This window comes from Podarcis filfolensis (genome assembly GCF_964270895.1).
Source record: "Podarcis filfolensis genome assembly, chromosome: 10".
Taxonomy (NCBI): Eukaryota; Metazoa; Chordata; class Lepidosauria; order Squamata; family Lacertidae; genus Podarcis; species Podarcis filfolensis.
Window position 1 is genome coordinate 1,265,759 of NC_139612.1, and position 19,505 is coordinate 1,285,263.

Genomic DNA, 19,505 nt, shown 5'->3' on the forward strand with positions numbered 1-19,505 from the left:
ACATGACACGGCTGGCTCCCTCAAATACTTTGGGGGGTGAAGGGACCTCAGCTCCTCGGAGTTGGCTCCTATGAAATCCATAAAGGTTAATAGCCTGGAAAAACCCAAGAAACCCAAAAGTAGTGCTCTGTTTTCATGCTCATCATGGAGAAAACGGTTGCTCTGCTGCAATCATTGAACTACAGGTTATTAACCTCTTAGCAGGCTATGATTAAATACAAAGCTGGGGCATGCCCTCCAGAGGGATCAGGTGCTGCTGGACCCTGTGTTGCTCCTGGATTCTTAGGCTGTGGCTGATTCATCAGCCAGGACCTCTCCTAGAAAAAGACAATCTGCCAACTGTTATTCAATACTTAATTACCACCAAGGTCTGCTACTGGTAATGAGCTCTATAAGGGGAGACTCCTTTGGATTCTTCCCAGAAACATACAAATGTGGCTGCTTGGTTAACCTTAAACTAGCTAACAGTGATTGCCCAAAAGTGAGCTACATTGCTGACAGGGACCTGCAGTCAGTGGCTTGTTGTACATCTAAGCATTTCCATAGGCTCACAGAGCTTCCTTATCTGTAGGTAGGAGAGTTACAGATAGGTAGCCGTGTTGGTCTGCCATAGTCAAAACAAAACAAAAAATTCTTTCCAGTAGCACCTTAAAGACCAACTAAGTTAGTTCTTGGTATGAGCTTTCGTGTGCATGCACACTTCTTCAGATACACAGTGTAGGTGGGAGAGTACACATAGTAGAGCTTTCCTGACAGCTCCAGGCATGCATCCTTTTGAATGCACATAACGCTTATTGAAGTGCATGAGAGAGACTGCTCAGATGGAATTCCATGGGTGCATTAGAGAATCCACAGAGCTCAGTGCAGGGAGACAGGAATTTTTCTTCAAAGCTTTCAAAACAAAATACACTCACATTTTTAGCCAGTAGTTTCTGTAACCACATCAAATTGGCTTTCCAACTTAATTTTTCATGGTTTATAATAATTGGTATCTTTGCACACTGCTAAAAAATAGTCTCTGTTCTCTTGTTTTTAGTAGACCATGGACTGGCTCGCTTGGTGACAGCATACTATGAACATGGCCACAAAGCTGCCAAAATCAACCCTTTATTTACTGGCCAAGCTGTGATGGATATGGTACCTGAAATCCAAGTTTTGACTGAAGTTCTTCAAGGACCTTTCAATACTGCAGGTAGGAAAGAAAAGCGACTTTCACGCCGGAACGGTGAAGTACCCCCCCCCCCCCGTTGGTAAGTGGTTGGTTAGGTAGCAGTCAAGGAAATAGTACATTGGGTGGTTTTGTTAATACAGTAGACCCGCAGCTTACACAGGGATTACCTTCTGGGAATAGTGCATAAAGTCAAAATTGCATATAGCCAACACAAATTGGGTGCAATGGTGGGATTGCCAAAGCCTTTTCCCCTGGGTGCCTACCTCTTTTATCATTTTTAAAACAATTTATACCAAGCGTGTACAAGTTAAATGTGTGTAAGTTGCAAGTCTCCTGTATAATATTTGAGAATTGTGGATCTGTTACACTGCAGCAGTAACTTCAGAATGAACACCTATGAGTTATTTTCTAAAGGGAAGAAAAAGAGAAGTTGTCTTATTGAAGGACCACTTGGCAGAAGAGCACCTTAGAGCTTGATGCTCAGTGTTATTAATGTATCAATATAATCTATTAGACAATATTTTATTCCAGGACTTTTGAACATGAGAAAGGAGGAGGCATCCCTAGAGGATATATTGTCTTACCTGGGCCACATATACTGTGAACATATGTCTATAGAGACCAGTCAACTGTCAAGCTTGCAAGAAAGAGAATGGATTGCTAAACGGTTTGAGGAGCTGAAACAAGAAGCATTCACTACTGAAGAGAAAAAGTATTTGTCCAAGCTCATGCTAGAATCTCAGGTGCATTGTATAAGTATGTGTGTGCATATAGTATAAGAAAAAGAATGAGAATGAAATTATTTCTAGGGGTAAAAAGTAGCACCTTAATTAAAGGATTATTGATTCATTTCTCAATATGAATAAAGTGCTCAACTGGTGGATTAAAATACCATAATATTTTAACAGAACTGATATTTTGAGGATTTTTCTGGCAAATGATTTATTTCATTATTTGCATTACAGGCATAGTAGTTTTTACATGAGTTTTGATAGCCTTGTTCTGCAGCATTTTGTGATTCCTAACAGAAACTAAAGTACTTTTAAGTTAGTAGTTGCATTGATTTTGAAATCTTAACTGCAAGGGGAAATTTTTCCTGTTTGATTTGCACAAATGGGCTTTTCAGGCAGAGAAATGGAAAGGCTTACATCTATGGAACAGAGAAAATACAGGTTACATTCTGAAGCCCCGTGCACTTATGTGAAATTGCGTATAATCGAGCACCCATTTTAAAAGCCTGCAAACACCCTATTCTGCCCCTTTTTCTGACGTGTTTTGATATTTTCAGGTAACTTTCAGGTTCAGACGCACGTAAAATAAAATGGTTGCTGCCTGTAGTGCATTTTGATCCTAGTCTTATCACAAGAGTGCAAATGATAAGCTATACAAGCCCCTGGTGTGTGTTTTTTTGAAAAAGAAGGTGGAGTGATGCTGCGCCACTGCATGTTGGGCTTATCAATGTTGCTGAGTAGGCCCAAATTCGAGGAGGCAATGGATTACATTGCATAAAAAACTCCTAGTGCTAAATTTTGAGTGTGAGTTTTTAGTAGATTTACTAGTGTAATTAACTACTGCTAGACCAGTGTATATATGTATAACATTTGTTGTTGTTGTTTAGCCGTTTAGTCGTGTCTGACTTTTTGTGACCCCCTGGACCAGAGCATGCCAGGCACTCCTGTCTTCCACTGCTTCCCGCAGTTTGGTCAAACTCACGCTGGTAGCTTCGAGAACACTGTCCAACCATCTCGTCCTCTGTCTTCCCCTTCTCCTTGTGCCATCAATCTTTCCCAACATCAGGGTCTTTTCCAGGGAGTCTTCTCTTCTTATGAGGTGGCCAATGTATTGGAGCCTCAGCTTCAGGATCTGTCCTTTCAGTGAGCACTCAGGGCTGACAACAAAGACTTCAAGTAGTCCTGTCAAAATGCTTATTTCCCCATAGTGATTTTTGAATATGCTGACAGTACTGATCTGTGGGATCATTACTGCAAATACAGTATATTGTTTTGTGATGCCCCAACTTTCTGTAACAGACTGTGTTTTAAACCAAATTTGTCTAACCAAACTGAAATAGGCTACTTGAGTATTCATGAAGGAAGCAAATAAACAATTTTGCTCAGTTTTCTTGATGTATATTTTTATAGCTATGACCTGGTGGAAAGGTAACATTCTAGAACCTCTTATCTACAGTTAGTGGATTACACATTTGATTACTGTGGTTATACCCCATGGGTTTGCACAGACTTTCCACCTCCCTCAGCGCCTCTCTGTCTAACCAGGATTGCCTTCACAATTTGACCCGTGTTTCAAAATGCATTTGCAAGCCATAGTTGGTTAGCAAGGCAATCCTGGTTAGCATTAATCATGGTTAGCAGTGATGGCAGATGTAATGCTTCTTAGCCCTCTCACCAAATTGTAGTGAGAAGATTGCAAATGTTATATCTATACCAAGCCTGAATCCCTATCAAAGATACATTCTTCTAAATATGTAAATATATAATCACCATTCACATTTTCCAGGAGTTTGATCATTTTTTGGCTACAAAGTTTGCCACAGTGAAAAGATATGGTGGTGAAGGAGCAGAGAGCATGATGGGTTTCTTTCATGAATTGTTAAAGATGTGCTCATACAGTGGGGTGACGGACATCGTACTTGGAATGCCTCATCGAGGCAGACTTAATCTCCTCACCGGCCTTCTTCAGTTTCCACCTGAGGTAAGTGGGGTTTTTTCTTAGGTGTGACTAATTTTGATTTGAAAATACACATTTCCATAAGATTGGTGGCAAAAGCTGCAATGATACTAGATTCTTTGGGGTCATCCTCTTAGACGTGTTTAGAATTTCTTTTGACAACCCAAATGTAACAGCAACAAATATCTTAACACAAAACGATGCATTATTTAACTTGATGTGGAAAAGTCATGTGGAAACGCTGAAACCTTGACCAAAAAGCTTCATTTACTTTAATTTGTTAAATGTATCTACCTCCCTTCCTCCAAAAGGAATTTGAGGTGACAATTCCAAATAACCCACAAGATGAAACATCTGTGAGAAATATTTCTGCTATGGACTTTCCTTGACATTCCTTGTCAAAAACATACTTGATACTTTCACCATTCAGACTGCTTTACATATGTTGCAAGTTCAGAGGATTTTCACCAAAACAGTAAAACAGTGCCACCGTATAGTTACTCTGTGTTCCAACTGAATGTTAAATAGAACTAGTAGCAAATACAGTATTCACAATTGTCTTTGTGACACAGGCCCCTAAACTCTAGCTGAAACATAATGGCTGCCTCAAAATGGCAACTTCAAATGCTTCTACATAGCCATGGTTTTGTACGGAGGTCAAACTATTTGTCCCCCCAGTCCAGTGTTGCATCTTCTGATAAGCAAAGGCCTTTCCCATCATGGTAGTAGATATTTTAAATTGTAGATCCCTGGTGTGGAATCTGGGACCTGTGCGACTGCGCACAACATGTGCTCTGATATGCGTTTGGTACCTGAAGGCCTAATCCTGAAAGAGACTGCATGTGAATGCAGCATATGAAGAGCCAATATGGATAGAACAATGGCGCGAGTGGCTTCTAGGGAATCTTGGACTCAAACCCCCATTCAGCTGTGCCTTTGGGCTGGTCTCACACTCTTAGGCTAACCTTCAAAGGGATTGTTATGAAGTGTAAATGGGACAACCCATGTATGAAGCTCAGAGTTCCTTGAAGAAAGTGAGGGCATAAACAGTATTAGGTCCATTGGAGCCAACTCATGGGGACCAAGGTCCCTTTGCCCCCAGTAAAATATTTGAGGGGGCCAGGCCTCCTCTTGTGATCAGTTGTGCTGCGTGGGGCTTACCTTCCTCCCCATTTTTTATTCAAGTTGGTAGGGTGGGCTGCAATAGAAGGAGGGCTGAGATTATTATTTTGAGACCTGAATCAACGGGGGAAGACCTGGGTCATTGCTCCAAAAGTTTGGGAACCCCTGTAATAGATGACTGCTTTTGTTCGTCTGCATTCAACATACTCTGCAAATGTGTTTGAAACTTCATATTCATCTCCTCCTGTGAAGCTGATGTTCCGTAAAATGCGAGGCCTGAGCGAATTTCCAGACAACTCACCAGCAATTGGAGATGTCCTATCTCACCTGACTGCTTCAGTGGATCTTGATTTCGGGTCTCACCGACCTATTCATGTCATCCTGTTGCCAAACCCTTCCCATCTAGAAGCCATTAACCCTGTGGCAGTTGGCAAAGCAAGGGGGAGGCAGCAGTCTCTGCTCGATGGGGACTACTCTCTAGACAGTTCTGCACAGCCTGGAGACAAAGTCATCTGCCTGCAGGTATTTTGTCAGCCAGTGAGCAGGGTTCTGGAAGGGGTATCTTAACATTTCAGACAACTTGATGTGATGTAATGATATAGATAGGACTAATTCTCTGGTCACAGGAAATAGCCTGCAGACATATAGATCTGTTGTATTGTCAAAGCTGAGCAGGGCACAGACTGATCAGTGCCTGGAAGAGAGGTTAAGAGCATGCTATTGGTTTAATTAAATCAGTGACAACATTTTACTTAGAATTCAAGTTCAAAAAAATATGGAAGGCCTGTGCCTTCTCTAGCAAGTTTCAGATTGAAAGTAGTGGCGCAGGGGTTTGGAATGTGGTGCTTACTTGATTTCCTGGCAGATGAGCTGCTGCTGCTTCCTGGGAGCCAGCGTGGAAGGGGCTGGTGCATTTGCACAGTGCCAACCACCCTGCCGCCCTGCCCCTCCCACTCTCCCAGTAAATAGCAGCAGTGCTTTGCTGGGAGGTCAAGTAAGAGCTGCCACCTCACCCCATCATCTGCCACTTTTGGGAAGCTACACAAAACTTCCTAACTAAAGATTATAGCTGAAACATTTTAATCCCTCCCCTGAACAAATAAGTCCCCTCAAAGAACTGTCAGTGGTTTCTGACATAACTTCTCAATTTCTTGTTGTAATATAGGTTCACGGTGATGCATCTTTCTCTGGCCAAGGCATTGTTCCTGAAACTTTTACACTTTCCGGTCTACCACATTTTAGAATAGGAGGAAGCATTCATCTCATTGTTAACAATCAGTTGGGCTACACCACTCCAGCAGAGCGAGGGAGGTCATCTCTGTATTGCAGTGATATTGGTATGTATCATGGGATTCTGTGGAGGCGGAATGGTTATATGTTCTAAGGACTGAGAAGGTGAGTGTCCAGCAACGGAGTGTATGATACTACCATGTGGGGCGGCTGCATGGGGCGCACTCTGTGCCCCTGGGTCATGCCTGTGGAGTGGAGCTGCGCTTGGGTGTGAGAAAGCTGCCTTGGCAGGATCCTTGTGCATCACCACCTAGCCAAGGAGAGGGGTGGCAAATTTGCCACTGACTCTCCTCTCTCTGCCCCCAGGTCAGGCTTGACCCAGAAGTGGAGCTGCGGCTTGCAGGTTTGGGCCGTCACACAACAAAGCTTTCTTTGCAGCTTCCTTGCGCACCAGAGCCAGGCTCTGATGGAGTGCCTGGTTGCACCCCCTCAAAAAAATGTTCCTGATGCCATGGCCCCCCCCAGCCCCCACGCTTTGCCACTGTCTGTGACCAGTTTTGAAAGTTAACAACAACAGCAACAATAACAATAATTTACTTGTGCCCTGCCCATTGGACTAGGCTGCCTCTTGAGTGGTTTCCAACAGAATATAAAAACACACATGAAACTTCCTGATATGGGGCTGCCTTCAGGTGTCTATGGAAGGTTGTATAATTGGTTATTTCTTTGACATCTGGCAGGAGGGTGTTCCACAGGGTGGTGCCACTACCAAGAAGGCCCTTTCTGGGACGGTATTGCAGGGACAGTAGCTTCTACTTACTCTTATCACTTCTGAGTTCTTTTCCAGAAGTGAAAGGAGTTGGAGAGACTGGACCTGTATCTGAGAATGCTTATGGGGGGCATCACTGGTGAATGTGAAACTGCAAAAATATAAATAGACTGCTATATTTAAAGTGATTTAATTTAAATATAATCCTGGCTGGTGGCCACAGTGCACCAGACATTGTTTGTGACCAGCCAGGTGCTTGAGAATCCCTTCTGCTTTCGCATTCATAGGCAACAAAAACAGGAGGTGTGGCCTGCCTCTCATGAACTGTCACACATTTCTGGTGAGCTGCATTTACCTTAAGTTGGTCATATGTTGTATGAGACCGAAATATTCTTTCTCCCATTCTTAGGCAAGATCGTTGGTTGTGCAGTTATCCATGTAAATGGAGATGACCCTGAAGAAGTAATCCGAGCCACTAGATTAGCTGTTGAATACCAGCGCCATTTTCGTAAGGACGTGATTGTGGATTTGCTGTGCTACCGGCAGTGGGGTCACAATGAACTGGATGAGCCATTCTTCACTAACCCCACCATGTACAAAATTATCAGGTATGGCTTAGTGAAGGGTCCAGGAACCTTTTTTGGGCTGAAGGCTGCATTCCCCCCATGGAAAGCCATCTCAGCCACATTCTAGTAAGGCATTGGGCAAGGCCTACACACAATCAGATGCCCTTAATCAGGGGTGCCAACTTGAATAAAATATTGGTGGGGCCCATGTCATTCCTGCCCCACATCATTGATCACATGACGCAGTGCACATGCACCATTTGAATGGTAAAGCGAGATGAGCGCTGCAACCCCGGAGTCATTCGTGACTGGACTTAACTGTCAGGGGTCCTTTGCCTTTACCTTTTTAAGTAACACGAAGGTCTACATCTCAGAGACATTTTCTCCTCTGCTTTGATCTTCTTGTAGCAGTCCTTCTTGCAGAGGTAGAAGCTACATTTGCACACTCTGAAAAACTCTAAATCCAATTTACTTCTCAGCAGCTCCCCTCCAAACAGTTAATAGGTGGAAAGGGACTCAGCAGGCCTGATGAAATCTATATGTGGGCCTTTCAAAAATATTTTTAAAATATTTAAATAAAATTCCTTCTGTAATGTGTAAAGTACAACTGTTTAGACAAGCATGCTCTACCTGGTCACTTTTATTTTGGAGAAAAAGCAGCTGTGGCGTCCTAGACTGGATTGGGAGTCATTACTGGTTTTCTGCAGCAAGTCACTCCTTTTGGGTTGCTTTTTGCCCATTTGCTGTTTTCAGTGTATGAAGAGATGCACAAGAGGCAGACAGGGAGAGGCAGACAGGGAGAGGGAGAGCGCACTCCCTCAGGTTTACAGGAGTGACTGACATTTACCCCATGCTTCCATTAATAAGCAGGTAGCCACATTCTGTACTAACTGGAGTTTCTGAACCGTTTTAAAAGGGCAGCAGAATGTAGAGGACATGACAGTAATCCAAATAATAGGCAATGCCATACATTGCAATACCATGTTTCCCCTCACAGGTCACGTAAGAGTATTCCAGACACTTATGCAGAGCGTCTGGTAGCCCAGGGACTAATGACAGAGGAAGAAGTGTCTGAAATAAGGACTTCCTATTACTCTAAACTGAACGAACATCTTGCCAACATGACTTTGTACAGCCCTCCACCCACCAATCTTCAGGCTCATTGGAGTAACATGGTGGAGCCCTCGCCAAGGATCACCACATGGGATACCGGCATACCAATTCCACTCCTTCAGTTTGTTGGGGTCAAGTCTGTGGAGGTGCCAGCGGAAATGCAGCTGCACAGCCATATTCTGAAGACACACGCCCAGGTGCAAAAAATAGAATAAAATATGAAGTTAAACTAACTGAAAGCACATACCTGCAAGCTGGTTCAGCTCTTTCCTTGTGCACAAACAACACTTGATGGCTTTAGGGAAGCCGACTAATTAGTTTTTTAAAATTACATGCATTTGCATATTGCAAAAAGCTCCTTTTTGTGACATACTAACAACTAAATAGTTTCCTGTAATATTTGCTTATAGGAAGGGATTACTGATTAGCTAAACAAAAGATTGAACTGTTACTGGATAATAGAAATATAACTATTGTGCAGAAAGTTGCTTCTTTTGCATACACAAAGTAGCCAAAGCAGATAAACATGTGAAGTAGATAATGCAACTGAATCTCTTGATGATGTGTGATCCAGAAACCAGACAGAAGCTGGGTAGACCTTCCAGAAGTTGAGGTAACAAGGCTGTAATATTTGAATATTTTTGTTTTGTACAGTCAAGAATGCTGAAGATGGAAGAAGGAGTAAAGTTGGACTGGGCCACAGCTGAAGCGTTAGCTTTTGGTTCTCTGCTCTGTCAAGGTATTTTATGTTTTGAAATATAATAGTTTTTCTATTGTGACTTCTTAGCTACCTTGTGTTCCTTGGGAAGCAAGAGGGATATGAGTTTTTAAAATAAGTATCATGTACAAAAACTGCCCTCAAAAGTAATCAGTAGAATGCATCCAAAAGGAATACTTAGATACAAGTGCTAGAAGAAATGGATAAAGGGATGTTTCATCAATAAGGGGAAACAATTTGTTTTGAGATCTGAATAAAAGCCAGCATTGGTTTAAAGAGAATTCCAGGATACTTGGTATCTGTTGTTCTGTTGGTTACTGTGGTGCCTGGGCCCCCGGGGGTGGGTGGGCTTGAGCTTCCCTCATGACACCGGCATTGCTGCAGCTCACCAAGGCAGTGCAAGGGGGCAGCAAAGTCGGGGTGGCATGGACGCACCAGGGGGAAGACCCCAGGGGCTCTGCTGCAGTATCCACACAGCCCTGCCCTGTCAGGAGGACACTGGCCACTCCAGGTTGGGTAGCTGTACTTTTACTCCATACTTTGCTTTATACAAAGGTTTTAATATTCGCCTGAGCGGACAGGATGTTGGCCGAGGGACATTTAGCCAGAGACACACAATGCTGGTTTGCCAAGAGACGGGTGAAACCTACATCCCTTTGAATCACATGTCGCCAGATCAGAAAGGTTTCCTTGAGGTAAAAGTTGCATTTTTAACCGAGCAGCATTTCATTGACATCATGATCCTACTGTAATCTGCTGTTTATACTTCTGAAAAGCTGCTTCATAGCTAAGTTTTTGAACAGATGAAAACAAAGATCCCCAGTTTTAAGCGTGCTAGCTTGCTGAGTTTCTCGCAGTGTCATCAGAAGTCAGTGACCTTGAGGTCAATGGGACTTACTTCTGGGTAAATGTGTATGTTGCTACTTCCTATGTCCACCCCTGCATTAACCCTCTTTTAAAAAATAACTGGTAGCCTCCTGCAGCAGTTATGATTTAAAAAGAAAATGCTTTTTTGTGTGTGGCATGCATACTTCTTGACGAACCACTGTTTAGCTTACGAGTTCTCACATTCTTTCTCTGTTAGGTGAGCAACAGCCCCCTCTCAGAAGAAGCTGTGCTTGGCTTTGAGTATGGAATGAGCATTGAGAGCCCCAAATTGTTGCCTATTTGGGAGGCTCAGTTTGGTGATTTCTTTAATGGAGCTCAGATAATATTTGATACATTTATCTCTGGAGGTGAGATTCCAATGCCAGTGCCAAACAGAAATGCATTTAGATCTGTTTTTATTATTCTTGCTTACTCACACGTGCTTCCCCTAATATCTCATCACTTCAGACTTTCTTTTTTATGTTGCTCCACATTTAATTAGGTTTCATTTTTATTTTAATGCTTTGTTAGCCACTTTAAGTGAGCTTCTAAAAAACAAGGCTTAAATTCTATTTAATTAATAGTTTCATTTGGGCCATTCACAATTCTAAATACTCTACTAGGGAGTAAGTCTCATGGATCAGACTTATTTCTGAGTAGACATACATAGGATTGTGCCGTTGGCTGATCACTCAGTGATTGGCAGCTGAGTGTATGAGCTGTTTTCATGGAAAAGCATTGGGTGTGCAGTGGTATCGAGTAATAAGAAAGCCGTTTCTGTTGTGTATAGGCTTTGTGGTCATTTCACACACGCAGATCATCACTTGATGCTATAGCCCTCAGGTGTCATGTACAGATGTGTGAGCTCAGCCACAGTAGAGGTGACTTTCAGCTTGCAGCTTAATGTGTTTCTTATGTCCCAGAGGAAGATGTGTGAAACCTTTGAAATTGCAATATTGTAGTGTTTCAGAGATCTTTCTGAAGCAGCACACTTTGTTCTTGGGTCGCTATGTAAACAATAAGAGGAAAGTGTAAGTGAATGTTAATAAAATCTGACTTCTGTATCAATTGAAGTGTATCACAAATGGTCTTTCCCGCAGCAAGAAGAGCAATTAGATACTATATTAGCTGAAGGATGGGTAAGATCACAACATAGAAAGTGACCCATTCTGAGTGATGAGGATCTTCTTGTGTGGACTGTGATAATGTATAATCCTGGCATCTAAAATGAATCAGTCTTCCTTTCTCCACTCCAGGGGAAGCAAAGTGGCTTCTACAGAGTGGAATAGTAGTTCTTCTCCCACATGGGTATGACGGTGCTGGACCGGAGCATTCTTCTTGCCGAATTGAACGTTTCTTGCAGGTAGCCAGACATGACATGTTCTACAAGCTCATTCTTCCCATGCTTTACATGCATAAGGTTCCGGGTTCAATTTTTGGCATCTCTAGGTTCATGGAGGATAAGGCTGTCAATGGCTATGATTGTTGTTATTTACTAAATTTGTATGCCGCCCTTCATCTGTAGATCGCAGGGCAGTTCACAACATAAAAATACAACATAAAACAAAAAAATACATGATGCAAACAAGAACAAGCCCAAGCCAATAACACTGCCTCTCCTCACCCATGATGGTTGTATATTACCTCCATGATCAGAGGCACCTTACTTCTTAACGTAAGCTACTAGGAAATGAGAGCAGGGAAGGGATCTTGCTAGTGGGCTGCTGCGGGAAATGGGGCCTTGCGCTGGATAGCTGTTACTGTTCATATTCTGGGAAAGGTGAGGCTGACACTTCCAGCACTGTCTTATACCACATCAGGTAATTTCCAGCTCAGCTATGTTCAGACTTGGCCAGGATGAGAGAGGTGCTTTTTACATGGCTATATTGTGAAAGATTGTTCTAGAGAATCTGTCCTGCTACGCACCAGTCAATTGTAGAGAAGTTTGCAGACACAAATGGCCATTGCAATTTATAAAACTACAAGTGAGGAACTCAAACTATATCCTTGTTCTTCCTGTGTGCAGCAATTATTCTGTCTGTGGTGTTTCTTCCTGTTCTTGTAAGTTGTGTCTTTCTTTCCCCTGGTTGTTGCTATAAATAAAAAATTGTCCAGTAGCACCTTAGAGACCAACTAAGTTTGTTCTGGATATAAGCTTTTGTGTGCATGGACACTTACCCCTTACCTTTCCTGCCCCGACCTGGCCACAGTGATCCATGCGACAGTCATCTCCAGGCTTGACTACTGTAATTCGCTGTACGCGGGGCTGCCCTTGAAGCTGTCCCAGAAACTCCAGTGGGTACAGAATGCTGCAGCGAGGCTCCTCACGGGGTCTCTGCCATGGGAGCATATTCACCCAGTGCTTTTCAAGCTGCACTGGCTCCCGGTGGAGTACAGGGTCAGATTTAAGGTGCTGCTTTTGACCTTTAAAGCCCTTCACGGCCTAGGACCCTCGTACCTACGGGACCGCCTCTCCTGGTATGCCCCATGGAGAGCCTCAAGGTCCATAAATAGCAACACCCTAGTGGTCCTGAGCCCTAAGGAAGTTAGATTGGCTTCAACCAGAGCCAGGGCCTTTTCAACTCTGGCTCCGGCCTGGTGGAACGCTCTGCCTCATGAGATCAGGGCCCTGCAGGATCTGATTTCTTTCCGCAGCGCCTGTAAGACAGAGTTGTTCCGCCTGGCCTTTGGCTTGGAGCCAATTTGATTCCCTCCCTCTCTTTCTTTTTTCTTTTCCTTCTCCTCCTGCGATGCTACATTTTAATATTTTAATGTTTCAATATTTTAATGTTGTATTTTAATGTTGTTTTTAAGTTGTAATCATTCAACTTGTTTTTATTATTGCTTGTAAGCCACCCTGAGCCTGGCCTTGGCTGGGAAGGGTGGGGTATAAATAAAAATTATTATTATTATTATTATTATTATTATTATTCAGATACTGGTTGTTGCTGTTATCCATCATGCCTTGGGCAAAGCTGATATCCCATTGTTGTTTCAGAAATTTCTCTATTGCTCTGTCCCTGTGCTCGTTGTTTTGCAACTTTAAAAACAGCAGCTGTACTTGTTTTTTTTAATTTGTTTTGCATTTTTTGTTCATTTGTTTCACAGATGTGTGATAGCTCAGAGGAGGGTGTGGATGGTGACCATGTCAACATGTGTGTTGTGCACCCAACAACCCCAGCACAGTATTTCCACTTACTCCGTAGACAGATGGTTCGAAACTTCCGGAAACCTTTGATTGTTGCTTCTCCAAAAACTCTGCTCAGGTTGCCTGTGCGTAGAAAGATTTATTGCTTTGCTTGCTACTCCTAATTATTCTAAAACATCACTTGTTAGCACAGCCACATACTGTCAAAATTACAGTTTTCTCATGTAGGTCCTGTAACTTCCTTTGTAGTTCCAATAACATATGGGCGAATGGACCTCTGGACGGGGGCAGCGGTGTGGTTAATTCCCACCTGAATGTTGCCAACCTGGGTGTGGGAACTAACCATGTTACTGGACCTACACATGTGGTCCCTTTGTATGTATACAGTGGTACCTTGGGTTAAGAACTTAATTCTTTCCGGAGGCCCGTTCGTAACCTGAAACTGTTCTTAACCTGAGGTACCACTTTAGCTAATGGGGCCTCCTGCTGCCGCCACGCGATTTCTGTTCTCATCCTCAAGCAAAGTTCTTTAACCCGAGGTACTATTTCTGGGTTAGCAGAGTGTGTAACCTGAAGCGTCTGTAGCCTGAGGTACCACTGTATTACCAAAATGCCATTGGAAAAAAACCAGGGAAGTAAATCTGTGTTGCTCTGGATTCATCCTATGCTGTATTAGGCATAAGATGTTTGGAAGGGTCATTTTTTTTTTATTTGACTCTATATGTGTTCGTGTTTGTGTAATTGTGTGTGTGTGCGCGCGCACCCACACACACACACAAACATACCTACATTATTGAACATAATATGTTATTTAAATGACCTTTCTATGTGTTTAATATTTTACATTTCATCTAACTTCTAACCCATTCCTCAAAATTTTTATGTGAAAGATCTATCACTTCAGTGGGATATCCTTGTCTTGCACTTTTGAGTATTAATGGATGTTTATCAAGAATCTTAGACATCTTAATGACCAAACAGTTTTATTAGCTTGTATTTCCATACTTGTTCCTAAGTTGTCCCCAGCTAGTCATATAAATCCAGTGCTTTTTTCTGGGGGGGATGCGAGGATATGAAGACCCCTCAACATTTTGTGACTCTTAAGTTTGGCCTCATTGAGGGGCAGTATTTCAATATGAGAAGGAAAAAGAGTACCCCTAAACATTTCTTTTAGAAAAAAACACAGTATAAATCTAATGGTTCTGAAATTTGTCATGCTTAGACACTTTACAGTTGCTGAGTGAATTATCTAGCTCTTCAAATGTACTTGATATGCATACATTCAGCCCCCCCCTTTCCTTTCTATAGGCTGCTGCGTCAAGCTTAGTAGAAATGGCCTCAGGAACAACGTTCAGACCAGTTATTGGTGATTCGACGGTGGATCCTAAAAAGTAACTGGAACTGCGGTCTTGTATTTAGTATTCAACATTCCAAATAGTAGCAGGCAGTAAAATAGCACGATAGCGCATGAGGAAGTGAAAAATTTAAGCATGACTGAGACTCATAGATTTAGAATGAAGATTAAGGCTGCAATCCTATACTTGCTTAGCTGGAAGTAAGCCCTGTTTATTGCTGTCAGGATCCAATGGCTTGAGTAAAACATGTTTCTCTGATTTAACTAGTTGCTTTTGATTATGTCCATAAAAGACAGGAGTGGGGTGCTGGATATTCATAGAATCATAGAATCATAGAGTTGGAAGAGACCACAAGGGCCATCGAGTCCAACCCCCTGCCAAGCAGGAAACACCATCAGAGCACTCCTGACATATGGTTGTCAAGCCTCTGCTTAAAGACCTCCAAAGACTCCACCACACTCCTTGGCAGCAAATTCCACTGTCAAACAGCTCTTACTGTCAGGAAGTTCTTCCTAATGTTTAGGTGGAATCTTCTTTCTTGTAGTTTGGATCCATTGCTCCGTGTCCGCTTCTCTGGAGCAGCAGAAAACAACCTTTCTCCCTCCTCTATGTGACATCCTTTTATATATTTGAACATGGCTATCATATCACCCCTTAACCTCCTCTTCTCCAGGCTAAACATGCCCAGCTCCCTTAGCCGTTCCTCATAAGGCATCGTTTCCAGGCCTTTGACCATTTCCAGCCTTTTGCTTTGTGGGTGACTGGATTACCAGCTGGAAGATTGACAGGGGCCTGTCATTGCCATATTGTGCTGGCAGGATTGTGTATATCTGACATGGTCCTATGGGATAGATTGGATTAACACATGTACTGTTACCTGGAGACAGGTAGGGATGTAGGGTGCATGTACAAGTGGCAATACACACCTGGTCCCTGTTTGCCTGTGCTGAGTCTCCTGTTCCCTTTGTGCTCAGGCCCCTGGGATGTCTTGTTCCCTGTAAAGTCATAGGTTTCGGTTGTACGTGCCTATAGTATAAAAGCAGAATCATTATCTTCATATTATTTCCTAAATTTATATCCTGCCCTTCTTCCAAGGCAGAACAAGAGCAATGTTTTAAACCTAAAAAAACCCCAAACACCTCTGTGGGCAGAGTGCCCAAAGTCACCCAGTGAGTAGTATGGATGACCAGGAGTTTGAAGCTGGGTCCATGCATAGCCCACTGGTGAGCAGCCTGTTTTATGCAGCCTTAACATTTTTTATGCTGCACTCAAGGTCTGAAACTTCCTCATTCTTCTCTTCCATCATCTCCTTATTTTTCATAATTTAAAGTGTTTCTCCCCTCTTTCTATGTAGCTTCTGAATAGCTGGATAGCTAGTGAAAATAAACTGACTTTTAAAAAATGTTTTCCTTTTCCTTAAGAAAAGAAGCCCCACTCCTAGCTGTCTGAGACAAATTGGCAGGCTTCTCCCATATTCTGTGTCTGTAAATGCTTCTCTTTCCCCTGCCTGAAGTATATATTTTAAGCACCCACTCTATTATTCTGATTGCAAATTGTTTAAACTAATTTTAATACTGTATTCTTAACATGACATGTAACCTGCCCTGGGACCTTATAGTGAAGGGTGGGTGAGAAATCTAGTATCTAAAAACAATATTGTAGTACACTAAAGTAAAGTAGGAATTACTTTCACTTGCTTTTCAGAACCATAGGTGTATTGGTCTTTTTATTTATATTATTTTAAATCCCATGCTTACTTATTTGAGTAAAACCTCATCAAACTCAGTGGAGGTTACCGTACTTCTAATTAGACCTGCATACGGCTGGGAATTCTAATCTGTGGTAGCCATGGTGAAAATTGGAGTAGGGCAGTCTTTATTCCAGAGTAGTTAATCCAGAACGCGTTTATCTTTGGCTCAGCCTAGTCTCTGTTCTTGTTCCACCCATTACTGACATGCAGTTCCTGAAATATTACTCCTGAGAGTTTACAGCTCTCTAAAGAAATAGGTTGCCCATCTCCGCTTTAACCACTACACTGGCTCTCTTTTAAGTTAATCAGACATCAACATCTGGGTGTGTGAATGGAATAGATGCATGGTCTTTTTAGGAATTGTGTTTCCTGAGCACTTAAATCTTCTTAATGTATTTAAAAGACTCCATTGTCTTTGGATCCTTTAAATTATTTAAATTATTCCAACCTTTCTTCCGTGCAGTGTGAGCAGAGTAATTCTCTGTTCTGGAAAACATTACTATTCTCTGTCAAAACACCGGGAGATGCTTGAAGAAAAGAAGCAAAATACAGCAATTATCAGATTAGAAGAACTGTGTCCTTTTCCGATAGAAGCTCTTCAGCAACAGATGAAAAAATTTACTAATGCAAAAGGTTGGTGGGCTCGTGACTCTTCAAAAGGACTTGGCCAAAACCTGTTCACTTAGCTGCTTTAGACTAATGTGCTGCAGTCCTTTGAGAACAGGGGCTCTAAAGCTTAATAAGAAGAGGCTGTGGCCAACATTGACTGAGCATATAGAAACCTCCCCATTTGGCCCACCAGGCTGTTTTCCCAAAGCCACACCCACTTGTGTAACGTCAGGTGTGGGGAAGGTAGAAGGTGATGCAGTGGGAGTTCAATCCTGCTCAGCTTGGTTGTGCCATCCAGTTTCCATGTGGTGTCCAAATCCTGCTTGGACAGTATGTCGCACCCCCAAACACACACACAATTGAGGGCCAATTATGGCAGTTTGGCAAGACAACCCACCTGTCAATCAACTATTATCAATATGACATCAGATGATTGAGATGTGGGTGGTCCTGACAACTTGTTGATGTTGGTCCTCAGGGGAGCTGGAGATAAAGATCTGGCCCACCAGGCCTAAAAGGGTTTTATTTATTTATTATATTTACATATAACCTTTATCTTCCCAGAAGCATAAATGGTTGCACATGGTTCTCTTCCTCCCCATTTCATCTCACAGCAGCCCTGTGAGGTAGGTTAGGCTAAGAGATGGCGACTGGCCCAAGGTCACCCAGGAAGCTTCATGGCTGAGTGGGAATTCAAACTCTGCTCTCCCAGGTCCAGCACTCTAAAACCATGATGCCACACTGGTTCCTCTCCCCTGATATATAAGCAGCCTATGGATTAGCCAGAATTCATAGGACAAACCAATACCTATTGTTGCCTCTTATTTTTTACTCAGAATTTATATGGAGTCAAGAGGAGCCACAGAATATGGGGCCCTGGGCATTTGTGTCACCAAGATTTGAGAAGCAACTGGCCTGTAAGGTAAGATTCCAGTATTCTGTGACATTGGGGTAAGTTAAATGCCTCAAATCAGTTTTTGCCATTCTTGCTACCACAATGGACTGAAGACTAAGCAGGTTTGTATTTGCTTAGACCATGGGGTCCACTAATAGGGCTCCCCAGGTGGTCTCCATGGCCAGCCTGAAGCAGGCAGGGTAAGGTGCTCCTTAAGGTATGGTTACCAGATGTCCCCGTTTCCCGGAGACATTCCCCGGATTTACAAATCTGTCCCCGGACAAAGTCCGTCCCTGGAATGTCCCCAGATTTCATTTAATGTACCCGGATTTATATTTTAAGTGTTGTAGATTTATTAGTAGGGAATGAATGTTGTGTGATTGGTTCAACAGCACACAACACATCGTATGGGGACTTCCGGTGAGGCAAAATGGCGGGCGCCACGGCAGCGAGCAGCTCCTGAAGCCAGCCAGAGCCAACTGTGCTACCAGGCTGGCTCTGGGTTGCTGAGACTGCCACTGCCGACGCTACTGCCAAGGGGGAACCGGGGATGCCTGGCGCGTCAACTGGGGGAACCGCTGACCCCCTCCCCCGCGACCTAAATCAAGCCAGGAGCGAGAGCGCCTGGCCACCCAGCCGACTGCCCAGCGGCGCTCCAGGGCCAGGAAAGCCCTGGAGTTGATGCAGGGAGAAGGAGGAGAGGAGAAGGAGAAGGAAGAGAGAGAAATAGGAAGGAGAAAAAGAGGGGAGCCCCGACCTTGCTGCGCCACTGCCACTTCCACCATTGAGGGGGAGGAAAAAGTGTCTCCGGATTCTTTGAAAAAAATCTGGTAACCTTACCTTAAGGTAACCTGGTCCTGAATTGTTCATGGCTTTGTATACAAGAACTTCGAACCTGGAGTTATGCATATCAGTTTGAGTTCCATGATAGGCAGAACATAAATGTTATAATAGTAATGGATTTTTACTGATTGATAACATTGTATTCTAGCAGTACCTATAGGCAATGCTAGAACTTTTTAATGTTGCACACCACCCTGGGAGCTTTTGATATATGGCAGTATATAAGTTGAATCAACAACAACAACAGCTTGGATTTCAGTGGAATTAAAACTGAAATCCTCTCTCTACTTTTTTGGGAACAAAACCCAATGAACACAGTGAGACTTCCTTCTGAACAATTACAGGCCTGTAAAACACACCCAATACATTTTCTTGCAAAATGTGGGAGACTTTTGATCAATTTCTGATCTTTTAAAGGAGCTTTGGTTCTAAACCACATAGGAGCGTCCCACTTGTCTGTTTTGCCTGTGGCCGGCTTGAGGAGCTAGGTCTGCAGTTCTAAGGGGGTCTTATAATGTTGGCTTCCTGAGATGTATGCTGAAGCCAAGACAGAGCCATAGAAGAGAAAATAAAAAGGGTGCATACCGGTTATGTAGTACAGGTTTATCTTTCACAATAATATTGTTTGCAGAATAATGGTGAAGACTGCAGTCGTGCACAT

The 19,505-nt window shown here is 43.0% G+C and overlaps 1 protein-coding gene across 6 annotated transcripts in view; it reads left to right on the plus strand.

Annotated features, from left to right (window-relative positions):
* DHTKD1 (dehydrogenase E1 and transketolase domain containing 1) overlaps positions 1 to 19,505 on the plus strand; it is a 118,608-nt gene that overhangs the window by 2,167 nt on the left and 96,936 nt on the right. For 3 of the 6 annotated variants that reach the window (XR_014539385.1, XM_083575034.1, XM_083575036.1), the window contains exons 2-16: positions 1,037 to 1,192; positions 1,703 to 1,914; positions 3,689 to 3,883; positions 5,234 to 5,503; positions 6,147 to 6,318; positions 7,390 to 7,588; positions 8,544 to 8,856; positions 9,314 to 9,398; positions 9,933 to 10,072; positions 10,462 to 10,612; positions 11,501 to 11,607; positions 13,353 to 13,517; positions 14,701 to 14,783; positions 16,961 to 17,130; positions 17,943 to 18,028. Coding sequence is in view for 4 of the 6 variants with exons in the window: in XM_083575034.1 (XP_083431160.1) it covers positions 1,037 to 1,192; positions 1,703 to 1,914; positions 3,689 to 3,883; positions 5,234 to 5,503; positions 6,147 to 6,318; positions 7,390 to 7,588; positions 8,544 to 8,856; positions 9,314 to 9,398; positions 9,933 to 10,072; positions 10,462 to 10,612; positions 11,501 to 11,607; positions 13,353 to 13,517; positions 14,701 to 14,783; positions 16,961 to 17,130; positions 17,943 to 18,028 (2,504 nt within the window). In the remaining 2 variants the exon portion in view is untranslated. The remainder of the gene's footprint in view (positions 1 to 1,036; positions 1,193 to 1,702; positions 1,915 to 3,688; positions 3,884 to 5,233; positions 5,504 to 6,146; positions 6,319 to 7,389; positions 7,589 to 8,543; positions 8,857 to 9,313; positions 9,399 to 9,932; positions 10,073 to 10,461; positions 10,613 to 11,500; positions 11,608 to 13,352; positions 13,518 to 14,700; positions 14,784 to 16,960; positions 17,131 to 17,942; positions 18,029 to 19,505) is intronic. The other 3 variants (XR_014539386.1, XM_083575035.1, XM_083575037.1) reach the window with 1 other exon arrangement.